The sequence below is a fragment of the Chaetura pelagica genome, unplaced genomic scaffold (genome assembly GCF_000747805.2).
Source record: "Chaetura pelagica isolate M959 unplaced genomic scaffold, ChaPel_1.0 scaffold82, whole genome shotgun sequence".
NCBI lineage: Eukaryota > Metazoa > Chordata > Aves > Apodiformes > Apodidae > Chaetura > Chaetura pelagica.
Window position 1 is genome coordinate 3,740,305 of NW_009952990.1, and position 14,266 is coordinate 3,754,570.

General features: G+C 36.9%; 1 protein-coding gene across 1 annotated transcript in view; it reads right to left on the reverse strand.

Moving 5' to 3' along the window:
• Positions 1 to 14,266, reverse strand: part of GABBR2 (gamma-aminobutyric acid (GABA) B receptor, 2) — a 371,505-nt gene that overhangs the window by 34,613 nt on the left and 322,626 nt on the right. The window contains exon 14 of the mRNA XM_009996521.1: positions 6,956 to 7,066. Within this exon, the coding sequence (XP_009994823.1) occupies positions 6,956 to 7,066 (111 nt within the window). The remainder of the gene's footprint in view (positions 1 to 6,955; positions 7,067 to 14,266) is intronic.

Consider the following 14,266-nt stretch of genomic DNA (forward strand, 5'->3'; position numbering starts at 1 on the left):
TCAGCAGGAGGACTTTCTTTGTAAAGGCCTTGGCAAAGTCCTTCATACCAATGGGCACTTAGTATGATCCTGCCAAGGGCAACCTGGAACTGCAGCTGCACAAAGATCTGAACACTAATGCACATCCAGATAAAATTTTCCACTTTATACTCCAGCCTCCCAAATCAACAGCTTAATAAATATCTTCTCCCTTTTTACTATTCAGACTGCATTTGAGTTTCTTCCATGTAACTTCTGCTTAGTCATGAAACACAGTATTGTAACAAAGCTGAAACAAACACACCATTGGTTATTAGCAAATATCTATTTGGAATAGCTTTATATTGTCTCTGGCACAAAATTACCCCTGTCAGTCACAACACTGTAAAACGATCAAATACCTCTGAGAAAAACAAGTGTGCTACAATTTGAATCTATTTCTTCTATATAAAAACTGATGCCAAGAGACATGTAAGGGAATACTACAATATCTGCAGTATGTCAAGAATATATTTGAAGCTTCCTTATGGTCAGAGTTGGGAAAAATGTATCCTCTAAAACCATATGGTAACTTATGTTTTGGATGCTAAAACACTGTTAGTGTTTTATTAAAGATGTAACAAATATCTGGTGCCACTATAAACTACTCTCCCCCACCACAAAGCTAAACTGTCCTCCTCTCTAATGACTGTAAGATGGGACAGATGGGTTGGTGCTAAACCCAACATAAATGAGTTGGAATAATGCTAATTAATTGAGAAGGCAGCAGCCCCTTCTTCTAAGTACTCTTTTTTGATCAGGAAGAGCATTAGGAAAGAATGCAAGTTCATATGTTAAAAATCAAAGGTATTTTCAGAAAATAATTAGGAATTTTAGCATAATCTGGTGAGTATTCAATTCTTCTACACATATAATTTATTAATTTTATTAAAAGAATTATTATTAAGAATAGACTTTTTGTTGATATAGTATCATAGGATCATTGGGAGAGACTTGAGGAAATCAACTAGTCCAGCCTTCTGCTCAAAAAGCAGGCTCAGTTGTGAGGTCAGGCCAGGCCTCTCACAGCTTCATCCAGTCTGGTCTTGAAACCTGCCAAGGATGAAGGCTGATCAGTCTCCCTGGGCAACCTGCTCCACTGCTTCATTTTCCTCAGAGTGAAAAAAAAATAATATTAATTTTAATATAAGTCTATGCTGAGTAAATATAATAAAATGGCAAAGATGAGGAGCACAGGTTACACACCACAGCTGCACTGTTCATAAGCATGGGTAGATGTAGAGAGAGGCCTTAAGCACCTGGAGTGCTTGTGAGAAGCTACATTCAGCATCCAGCAAGGGGGTCAGGCAGTCCCTCAGTATCATCTTTTCGCAAATCTACTCCCAAGTGCATGAAAACATAGGAAAAGCAAGGTTTATAGATTATCTATGAAAACGAAGGGAGATCTTTGAGAAGGAGGCAGGGGAAGCAACAGGAATATTTACAGACAGCGACCAAAAGATGTATATGCTGTAAACTATCTGCCCGAATCTTCATAAGCATAAAGAAATTTTTCCCTACCTCAGAAATTGGTTTGCTGGCTGTGGAATTTAAACCAAACAAGCAATGAAATGGGCCAAAGGCTAGACAGAATATAACAAAGATTAAAAAGAGGAAATTCGTAATAATGATTATGAGTTGAAGTTCTAAGACACAGTGGAAAAAGAAGTTAAATATGCAGTAAAAAATTAATAGCTAGCAGCATTAACAGAGTTCATAAGGATTTCCAAAAATTCATATGGAGAAAAAGGAATCCTAATAAAGATTCATTTCTTGGAAGATGACAAATTCAATAGTAATGATGCATGTTAAGATATGCTTAATTAATATTTTTGTCCTATATTTATATAGAGGTGGATCAATACATTCACATCTTGCCAGAACAGTGAAAGGCAGCTGATCCCAGTGTAAGAGAGCTCTTGAAAATCCTGTAAGGACAAGCTGTTGTAATCAGAGGAATCCAGTAGCTTGTGTGCAGAAGTTTTTGGAATTGATTAAGAAGTTGTCTGGACTGCTGGCCTTAATTGTTGATATTTATTGGAATTCTGGCAAAGCTCCACTTATGATGTAAAGAGGCCATATGGGAAAAGACAATCACATCTTCAGCGATTATAGAGCTATTACAGTAATTTCTAACCTAAGCAAATTAATGAAATGGCTGAAACAAGAACTCATGCAATAAATGACAAAAAAAAAAAGAAAGAAAGAAAAAAAAAAGAGATATGATTCAACATGCTATTATTTTTTTAATGACATTGTGAGACTAAATAAAGATAATCACATTTATGCAGCTTACTTGAATTTCTCAGCAGCATTTGTCTTATTACTGCACAGTATTGAGATTTAAAAATAGTATGCTACCAAATCAATACAACAAATTCAAACTGATTGAAATCTCAGTGGTAGATCTCAATGTATAATCATTAATGAGAAGCTACTGAAAAAAGAGACAAGTTTCCAAAAAATTCTAAAGCAAAAGCAACAGTGTCTCATATTTGTACCATTAACTTGAAGGAGTCTACAACATCGTGGCTGAAAATGATGCAGAGGAAGAAGAGGTGAACACTTAATAGATGTAACTTTCTTTAAGCAGTAAGATTTTTAGAAAGGTCACAGACATTTGACCAAACTCAGGGTAGCTTGCCTAGGAATTATTAGGCACTTTTAGAGACAGGGTTAACATACATGAAAGACGCACCAACATTTGAAAGTCAAATTCAACCTAGTGACTAGAGACCCTCAGGAAGAAGAGGGATCCTTTCAGACTTGAAATTAAGGTTGAACATTATCGCCAAAATATATTTTAGTTGAATTAATACTTTATTTGGCTTCATATATTGCATACAGATTGTGTTGTGCAGTATGTCAACTATAGTGACCAAACCAGAACACTGAAATATGTGACCTTTACCAAATTCAATGATGTATATCCACAATTTGTCCTATCTCCACTATAAAATACTGATGTTTTCATCCATAGCAAGGTTAGCCAAGGACCATACATTAAAAAATGTGTATCAGAAGTGATCAGTAGTATTAGTTATCGCTTAAAAACTGCTCAGTTAACATGGTAAAAATAGGGTTTGAAACACAGAGCAAAAGCCACACTGAAATACACCTTGGTGTTGAAACCTATTACTCAGTAGCTGAATAATATGTACCTGTAATAACACGTAAGCAACACAATGAAACTTCCAACATATGTGCACCATCAGTCTAATGTTAATTAAATGCATTATCAGAACTAGAGGAAACAAAATGTAACCAAGTTTAGTGTGTGTGTGTGTCTAATAATGAAAGCACCCTAGAGGAGTCTAATTCATCCTTACCTGGTATTGTTCTAGCTGAGGTTAGAAAAATAGTTCATAGAAGTCAGAAATATGTTATTGCTCACTAATAGTCACAAGTGGCAAGTTTTGGAATACCTGAAATAAAGGTACTTTTCAACCATGTCTACCTATATAATCAGAAAGTAAAAGCTAGACATCCTGCAACTGATGGTCACCATGAATACATACTTGAACTGTATTGTATGCAGCCCTTCAAGAGCTGCACCTGAGATGGAAAACCAACCCCTTAAGTCCCATAGGTATAGTGGGACTTGACTAGGGTCATTAAGACTAACACAATAACAAAGGCAAAATTTAGGATGGTTGTCTTCTTAGTCTCTGGTTACCAGTCCTGAGGAGTTTGAATACAGTAACTGAGAAGGCTTCATTCAGTTAGTAAGCATTTCCTCACATCTCTTCAAAGGCAATCAAAGAACCTTGAATCTGACTTTTAACGTTTGCTTCTCTTTTTTTGCCTTGCCTTGCCTTCCCTGCCCTTCTGTTCTCTGCTCTACCTTGAATGATTTATTCAGTTTATCAGTGCATTTAAGCCATCAGAATGGACAGTGTTGGTTTATATCTTGAAGCCAAAAAAGAAAAGTATGTTTTTAGGTTAACTTGATTCAATTTGAGATAACAAGAAGTCACTGGAAATCATTTTAACCTGAGTAAACCACAAAGCATTTTGCCTGAAATTTTGCCTTATATTGTAATTAACAATACTAACTCTTTAGTATAAAGAAGATAAGAGGTGTTTTATTATTTCAAACTGCAGAATTTCATATTAGATAAACGTTTATAAAATGCTACAATAACATGAGCGGCTCTAGTTTTTGTTCTGAAGGCAAAGCACGTGGAGCACACAGAAATATCATTGGTGATGAGATAAAACACATCAATCCTGTTGTCCTCATATAGCTCTCCACAGCAATTATTTAAGTGATTCAGAAGAGTATCTATCTTCCTTTTTCATATACAGAGATTTGTGTGATAAAAGGGCACTGGAGTAATAAAAAGTGGATATTTCACTGGGGGTTATGAAACACTATGTGCCTGAAATAAGTATGGTGAGTAATGCCAAATGGCATTTGCAAACTTTGAAACAAACTGAGTCACACGTTGAACAGAAAACAGCCCAACATACATGCCAACAAACCAATCCAGGGCAAAGGACTAGTGAGAACCAATGCAGTTTGATCACTGTCCAGCACAACTCAAACCTGAAAGAAACTTAAAAAAAATAATTACCAGAGAATTAATTTTTATAATATTTAAAGTTATTTTCCCTCTTTAATAATAAATTATAGGTTTTTAATGAATACATTATTGAAGTTATTCTTTGCCCCCCCTAAAAACCCCATTGTTTGAGTCCCTCAGTAGTTTTAAGGGAATTTTAATTTGATTTACTCATTTACACTGCTCTAAGGAAACTAAAAGCATTTACTTGCTTACTTTTCAAACTGAGAAAAATGTCTTAAGCACTTGCATAAGGAACACTGGCAAATTCTATCTGGGGAAACAGTAAGTGAACTGTTCAAAATTTCTACAGAAGGAGACTGAAAAGTATGGAAGTGTATGGAAAACATTGTTTCTTTTAACAAATTATCTAAAAAATCTTGTAAAATTAAATATGCAAAGTAAAAAATACTCTCCTAAATGAGGAGAAGGAATTTACTGACAGATAAGTCAAACCAGCAATAATTTACTAGAAGAGGGACAAAAGTTAAGAACTTCATCCCAGAACATAAATAAATGACCTAACAGATACAAATCATCACCATATAGAATGTAAGGATTGCAATAAAGTTAAATACCTTGACAGCAACTGGGTACTAAACCTATGCTTTCCAGCTTAGCTGTGTCTCTATGGAAGATCTGGCTTAAAAAAGAGACAAAATCAGAAATTGGCACTATGCAGATTAGGAAGAATCAAACACAGAAGTATAAGTAGGAATTGCAGAAGCTCCCAGCTCCACACAAGGACTTGCAGACAGGCCCTGCTACAGCGTAGGGCTTTGAAAGCCTGAAGGAGCCCTTGCTCCCTTTCATTTGCAACAATCTGTTTTGAGCTGGACTAGTTCATTGGAGTGCAAAGAAGCTCCATATACAATGACTGGGTACAATCTGGAGTGGCGTGCTGTTTTTTCATAAAGCATGACATTTTATGCCAGTGGACAGTTCTATCTTACTGTGGTTTGTGGTCCCAGTGTTGGTCAGTGTCATGACTTCTAACTTCTTCTGGTGGCTTTGCCTTCAAAACAAAAATCCCTCAGTGCTGTTCTACATGGTGAGGTTATTGTTAATCCAGAGCCACTCAGAGCTGCCCAATAAGAAATGCTGAGATGTGGGTTCACTCCTATTTCGATCCTTCTGTAGGCATGAACCATGTCCTAGCTCTTAGTTTCACAGCCTATTTAGACATACTCCTAAGAATATGCATCCTACACCTCAAGTTGCCTTTTTATTTTCTCTCTCATTTTCTTTTTTTTTTTTTTTTTTTTTTTTTTCTTTTCATGTTTTAAATGGGAAGGTGGGAAGGCCTCCTTCTGGTCCATAGCAGACACCTGGAAACTGGAGAAACTTGGTACTGCCTTCTCTGCCTGAAGGTTTTCCCCAGCAGACCAGTCTGACCACAAAGCTCCTGTCTCTTTAGAATTAGGAAAAAAAACCCCAACACCTCTCATCTTCCTATTGAGCTTCATATTGCTTATTTAAAGGTCTTTCAGCCTGAAAAAAAAGCAGCATGAAAAGAAGCAGGACTCTGCAGCACAGCCCAGTCATTTGCTGTGGAGAGGAAAGACAGGTGCTCCAAGCAGCAGCACCAGTCCCACCAAGTGGAAGCAGCTGACCCAGTCCTAGTGTCCTAACACACAGGCTTGCTACAAGTACACAGAACAGATTGAACCCCTTGGGCACTGTACTCTAATGTTTATCCAGGTTTAGGATCCAGATGAGGGTCAGCTCAAGGTAGGTGTTCAGCTGGTCAGTGCTGTTAAAATAAGATTTTTAAAACTTTCACATTTATGTGCTTTTAGTCACTAATAGTCAACTAATTGTTTGGTCTGATTTTTGGTTTTGGTTTGCCTGGTTTTTTGTTAAACTATCAAGGTTCAGGATTCCTGGTTCGTGAGGTCCATTTTAGTTACTAAATCTTTTTGTGGAGATGGGACTCAATGACAAAGGATTGTTTTGATTCAGGCTCCAAATTAATCTTGAATCTCCTGTAACTGTTTCTGAAGGACATTTGCAAGTCAGACGCAAACACCTAGAATAACATAGTCCCACCTTTTCGGAGAATCTAAAGGAATTCAGATGATTGAGCTTCTTTATTTACAAAGTTGTCTCATCCATGGTCCCATCTTTTCACTCCTGAAGTTTTTGGGTTTCGGTATATCTGTATTATTCAGCTTAAGTGCTGTAATGTCTTATTTATTTTATGTATGTCTCTATCCACAGTTTACCACCTAATGAACAGGTCCAATTATAAAAGATGCATTCAAGGAAGTTTCAACTCACTCCCAGCCATCAGGGAAGCAAATGCAATCCAGTTCAGCCTGCGAGCAAACAGCAGTTTGAAGTCAACGTTGTGCAGAACAAGCTATGCTTACCATCAGCAGCCCTTTATAAGCGTAGACAATCCCAAGCCAAATTGTCATGTGAGTGTTTTCGCAGTGCTCCAAGATCGGTCGGATGGAGATATCTCTGCCTGCAGGGTCCGGCTGCAAAAATAAAACGTGAAATATTTGGATTCAGATTTCATTTGTATTCACACCTCAGAGGTACTTGAACCTATTCTCAGTAGATTGAGAATGTGTGGAATACAGTACAGAATGAAGAATTTACAAGTAACTTCTGACCACTACAGAGCCATGAACCCACAAAGGAATACAGTAAAAAACACACAGCTGTCTGATAGCTACCACCAGGTGAGGTCACCTCTACCGCAAACCAGAGAGAAAATCTCTGAAGTCACTCTTTAAGGTGTCAGTCTTACTGACTGAAGTCAGTCTTCAAGAGTGTCACTCACATTTATCAGCTTTAGGACATCTAATTTTTCTACAAGGCAAGCAGCTTGAATGCACAGGCATGGAAATAAATGTGCTTGAAGTCATCCTTCCTTTCACCTGCTGCTCTTGTGTCACTGGCAAATAGCTGATAAACAATGTATGAAACATTGCTGTGTTTCAGGTGTTTTTTCATTGATAGCCATGAGCTAAAATCAAAGACCATTTACCATGGAAATTACAGCAGTAGCTTAGAAGGGAGCATAAATCATAAAAAAATCTGGGAAAAAAATGTCCTTTAGCGCAAGTGAATATCTATGTAAAATTTAATACTGTTGGAAGCTTTGTAGCTTTCCATTTACTTTGAAAAGGAGACTGTATAGAAGTGCAGAATCAAGAGGAGATGCAGACAATCAGGAATTTTTGTATGAAGGAGAAGTTATCATTGAGATTTAGACAAACCTGCAAGAACGATGCATCCCTCACACTCCTCACTTTTTAAAAAAACCCAACCAAACAAAACCCAAAACCCAGGAGAAAAAACAGTTGACACAAAGACCAAATGGGCTATAGTTACTATACTGTCTATACTTAGAATATATATTATGGCCTGGTAAAATGCTTTTTAATGGTGTATATTATATAAGAACACCAGATTCTTCTTGTATGTGCTTCTATGAGATCCTGTTTTAGTTAGCACAGAATACTCCTGTTGGGTATTCAGAGCTGTGTGTGCCTACATTCTGTATTGCTTTACAGGAAACTGAAAAACTGAAAGCTATTTCTCCTTTCTAATTTGAAGCACTGGATTGGAACTTAAGCTAAACAAAGATCAACCCAGACGTAACTTTGCAATTTCCCTTTTTGATTAATACTGTGCATAAATTGTCTTATGCAAAAGTATAATGATTATTACATGAGGTAAGAAAAAATTACAGTTTCACCAACTGACAAATAGGATTTTAGAGAGATCTGAATAATTTCCTAAAGCTTATTCTTGCTGCTTCTGATGCTGGTATGAATTTTGCTATGGATTTCAGTGATCACAAGATTAATCTACAGCTCAGTTTCTTCCATCAATCTGTTTGTATGGAAGGTATTGTCCCTGATCTCATATGCTGTGAAAAAAATAATATATCAACTAACAGGTGGACATGGGGCTGGGGGCAGGGGAAACCCAACATCCATGTGCTATGGACTGCAGAGTCAAAAGATTCTTTGCAAATCCTATAGTAGGCAAGACATTAACATTTAAAACTTTTCTAGTCCTGGACTTCTGTCAAAACCCTGAACAGGAGAATAAAGATCCTTGAAAAAAGGTGTCCTGATATAAAATATGATAAAAAGCAAGAAGATGATATTAACACTCCCAGAGAGCTTATGACTCTACCTCAGCAGCTGCTAATGGCAAGTCAACAACCATTAGCTGAAGAATTGAAATGACTGCAAACATTAAGTGGCATCACAACATTTAAGATTATACAGATGTTTGTCTGGGCATCAGTTAAACTACCTCATTCTCCTTCATCAATGTCAAAAACCAAATGCTAAAATTTAGGTGCACTGAAGGGAAAGTAGTCTTTCATGTCAAAGCTAAAACCTGCCAAGTTCAATGTCATTTTTGACCAGTCACAACATGACAAATTATTCAAATACAGCTCTGGATGTGTAACTGATGTGTGAACTACACCTGAGCCTGCTAGAAAGATACTTTTTTTTCCATCTTTGAGTTTTACTATGCCAACAGTTGCATTTCTCTTGATCTGGCATTATGGAAATTACATCAAATTGAAGTCTGTGGTCATCAGAATATATTTTCTATTTTTTTTTAATTAGGTTTTCTTCCCCCCTTTCACACTAGGGAGTCAGCACAGGACTGTCTGTTCATTTGCCCAGCCCTTTGTCCATTCTGTCATGTATTCCCAAATGGAAAATGTAGTTTGTTTTCAAATACTACAGCAGAGAAAGAACTCACATCATTTCTTAGCAGGAAGACTGCTAGATATTACAAGGCAATTATATTTTTTTAAAAAAATCTTAATTAAATAAAACAGTGTATTCAGATTTCTTATGTGAGATAAGAAATGCCTGTGATGTGCTCTAGGGGGAGCAGGAAAAGAGAGAATAATGATTGCAGCATCAGCAAAAATGTACATGGGGCAGCACTTCTTTCAAAGCACTTTCCAAAATCTGCAAGATGGTAGTATTTTCAAGAAAATTTTGCTAAAGTCTTGTGCATGTGGAGTTCAGCATTGGCAGGTAGCAATAATTTTAGTGAACTGCTTTTGCTGATTACTTTTTGCTGCAGCAAAATGACATCCCTGTTTTACTCTTTTTAATTTGCCATTCTGTTTCTTCACTGATTTTGCATGAATTAACTAATCATGGCAAAAAGCTGGATTAAAAAAACATATGATATTTTCTGGTGTCAAAAGAATTTTTAAAAACTCTACAATTACAGCTGAATGGAGCACTTTACTGACCTCTCCAATCATGCACTATTTGTGCACTTTGTTACTGCTTTAGAAAGGATGACAACATAAATGCTACCAGTGATTATAAATGTACTGGAAATTTGCCCTTTCCTTTTATAGAAAATAATCTAAATGCCCTTCAGATGTTGTTCTCAAAAGCCTGAAGACCTCATATCTTGTGATTAGGCTGAAGCTTTCCTACCTCTTCTGACACCTAATAAGGTTTCCAAGATTGACATCAATTTCTGGAGTGTTTTCAGCAGTTGAACACAAACAGTTTAATCTGTTCACTTCATACAAGAGTTGTGTATCTTCTCCAGTAAAACATTTGTTTTACATCAGATCTGCTAGGTTGGGAAAGCAACCAAACCAATAAACAGATTATCTACAAAATATTTATATCCCCTTTCTGTGCACATTCAGATTATTATTAGTCACTTTTGTAGTGTTGTGGCTTTTTAATTTTATTTGTTCTTCAGTCTGCTGGTGGGGTGGGAGGCCCTTGACATAATAGGTGAAAAATAGCTTTGGTGGGTACTGCCAGAGGGAAGAGTAAAGCTTAAAACCACCTGGAACCAGCAGGGAAATATGTAGGGGCAATGATAGAGACTGCTGAGTGCCTCCTGCTTCCCTGCACCTCCTTGAAATAACTGAGCAGGGATGAGACTTGTTTCCTTCACATATCAATGGATTGTGTTAAAAAGCTACAGCCTTGATCTGTGCATGCTTTCCAGAGTGACCTGTGCTAGGGAAGCAAAAAGGCAGTGCTGCAAATGCAAGTGCAGTTTTTCTGGAGCAATTTTCTCAGTTCCTTTAAGATCTGGCTCTACTTGAGTAAACAAATGTATGTAGTGTAATGGAGAGCTTTCCAGCTTTCTTTATCTCAGGCTAAGGTGTGGGAAGAGAGGGCAAATCACTCTGAGGCACGTGTGCTTTCCAAGCATGGTATTATTTGATTCATATAAAGACAGTCCATGTCTCCTTTTTTTTTTTTCCATCTATAACTATGAATTCTTACTGGCTATTACACTAGTCAAAGATCCCTTTGGAGAAGATCTCGAACTGTGGGAAAATATTTGTAGGACAATTAATGCATCACTGACTTTTTTTTGTGTGTGACTTTTTGTGTATTGTCATTCCTTCTCTATAGCTCCACATAGGACCTAAAAGGAGAAAGGGTCTATGTTGAGGGTTGGACTACATGGCTTTACAAGGCCCCTTCCAACCCAAAACATTCTATGAGTCCATGTTCCACAAGGTGTTTCATACAGCAAATGTCTGTGAAAAACAGGTTGGGTCACCCTACAGTATCCAAAAGTCCTTGACTTTCCTAGAGTATTTCTTCTAAGTGGTCACCCCATCAGGTCCTTTTGCCAGTACAGCAGATGATCCTTATTTACAGATCTGGTGCTGCTGTGTAACGCAGCTCAGGAGTGGATAATCTCAGCAAGCTTGCTAAGAAACTTTGCATCAGATTTCCAGTGTGACATTGTCTTCCTTCTGCAGCTGCAGTTTCAGCAGTGAGAAAATCAGAGCACCAGGCCTGCCTCAGTCTTTTCAAAGATGGGTATGAAACATAAGGTAAATAGTTGTAGCTTCTGTTTACTGGGTTTAAAATAAATTGTGCAGTTCCCATAGTATAGTAAAATACAGGAGCATACTCTTCTGTCACACTGTTAAAATGATCCTCATATCCCATCCTACTCTCTGTTTTGTCTTCCTTTTAAATGGCTTCCATCTAACTGGCATAATGTCTGTATATTATCACTAATCTGCAGCATGAATTAGACGCCTCTGGCATTTTTAATTTGGCACATTAGACAGTCATATGGAGACCAAATGTGATTTCTTGTCTGAAAATCCAGACTTTGCTAAATTAGATCATACTTACTTCTTTTTAAATTAACTTCTTACCCCCCCTCCCCTTTCCCGCCCACTCAAGGATAATTATAGTTGGCTTCTACTGTAAATTCTATAAAAAATTAAATTTACATGCATGTTATAACAGACCCTCCTTGGTGCTAGACTGCACATCCATATGGAAAGGTGTTCCACAAAAGGATTTACACAGTTTTTGCAAGCAGTGTATTGCAGCCAGGCTCTCAATTACTGATGAAAAGAGAAAAAGAAGGATCACAGGCTGTCTACTTTTCAATTACTTAATAAATTGAGGGTATTTTTAGAGAAAAACAGCTGTGATATAAAAAGAGATTTGCCAGGAAACAGATCACTTTTGTGTCATATGTTTTTGACCTTGTGTCATTATACCTTCCATGAATACAAAATAGCAAATGCAATGCTAAGCTGGGGTAGCTCACTTGGAATGCCTTCCAATTAAAAATTTGATAGGCAAACTAGAATAAAAAGCTTGTTTGTCTTTGTTCATATCTGAGTTTGGGTTCAGATACATTACGATTCACATTGTGCTGTATAGTAGCTTAGCCAACTACAAAACTGTTACTGTACTTTTATAGTCCAGTCCATTTAATTTCTCTTCGGTATTAATTATGAAATTTTGCCATTTCTGTAATAGTCTAACGATCCATGACAGTGAGCAATCTAAAGACTTTTTCTTCAAGTATTTTCCTTTGATTCAGAGTCATGTGACAATCTGACAATGGAACAGAAAATCAGCTTTTAATAGGTGACTGCAGTACCGTTTCATATAGTAAGAGATGCTTTCCAGTATTAGAATGCAGGAGTCTGTTAATAAAAGCAGCATTTCAACTAACTAACTAACTATCCTTACGCCTGGCAGTTCCATGAATCCTGTGAGAGAAATGAGAAGCATAAGTCCTCACAACTCAGGAGAAGGTCAGGATGAGAGGTTCTGAGCAACCACAACACCTACGGCATCCAGTGTTCATAGTTGATGATCTCTCATGTAGGTCCCAAGGAGAAAATTACTTTAGACTTGAATTTAGATTCTTTTTTTTTTTCCCAAGTAATTTAAACAATGTTATTTATATTTCAATAGCATGCTGTATGAATAAAAAAACTAGCCATAAGGATCAAAAGTTTAGGAATGTTACTTTTTTCAATGCATTTTTCCATAATCCAAGGTGGAAGACAAAGTTTTGTTTCATGAAATAGTTACAGCTGCTTCACCCCCTAATCTGTAGTTTTACATGGTTTGTACTGGAACAATGGATTGATGCTTATGGCACTATTGGAAAGGGAGCTGTAACTTCATTTCTGTAGATGATGATGGAGGCATATGAAGTTTTAGCAAATTGCCTAGGAAGTCTGAGAGGAACTCAGACTACTGTGCTTTACTTCTTTGAGCTAGAGAAGACCATCTTTCTTCCTGATAACTACGATAAAAAAAAAAAATAAATTCTCACTCCAGCTTTCATTGCTCCAGAGATAGAAGCAGTTTTCTGCCATAAACTTCTAACTAGGAATTGGAATTAAGAATGTCTAAGATTCTAAGTCTAATGACAAATTTTAATTAGAAATTTACTGGAAAAATGGTGAAGAAAACTTTCTGTATTGAAATGTTTTTCTATTTGGAAAAGGATAAATTTAAATAAATTTAGTTACTTGAAATTACCTTTAAAATCAGTTTTGCAATACTGAAAGATGTTCTCCAGCAAAGTTATTTAAAATGAAAATATTTGCTTTTTAGATTGTGACTAACATTTAAAACAGCATTTATTTATACTAAATATACAGGTTAAAAAAAAAATCACTGGCATTTCAAATTGATGCAAAACAAAACAAAACAAACAGGTGCTTTGATCTGTCGAAGTTTTAGAAACATTAAGTTTGTCTTAGTTTTTAACAGAGAAGATTCCAACCACCTCAAAGATGTTAATGAACGAGTCTAAGGATTACTCTTGAAGCTTCCAATGGTTCCACAGTGGTGATGATGACTCCAGCAGTGCAGCATAGAAGTATTACTTTAAACTATAACCTCATTGCTTAGGCTCAGGAGGAAACTCTGTGGGACAGACGTCAGTGCTGGGCACAGCATGTCCCTTCTTCCTAAACCCACAACAGGAGTGGCTCTGAGGGGTCCTCCAGAGGAAGACTTGCACAGAGCTGTGGTATGAAGTGTTTCAGGATGCAAGGTTTCTCACATAGATCTGAATATACACCCCTGCGACATGACGTAAAGGATATTTTCAGGTTATTCAGGGTGATTTACAGGGTATTTTCTGCTTCATTTTCTTGTTATACTCAAGTTCAGCTCCCCACAGCACTTCAGTCAATGGACTGGACTTAGGCATTATCTGGCTCTGCAAAGACTTAAAGAATCAAACTCTTCCAACAGCTCAGAAGAAATTGTGTTTATATGTAACTCCTAAATCTTTCCTTCAATCTAAATATAACAAAATGCTTCTTTATTCTGAGGGTAACAGAGCACTGGAACAAGCTGCACAGGGATGTCGTGAAGTCTCCATCCCTGGAGACATTCAAAACGCCCCTGGATGTGTTC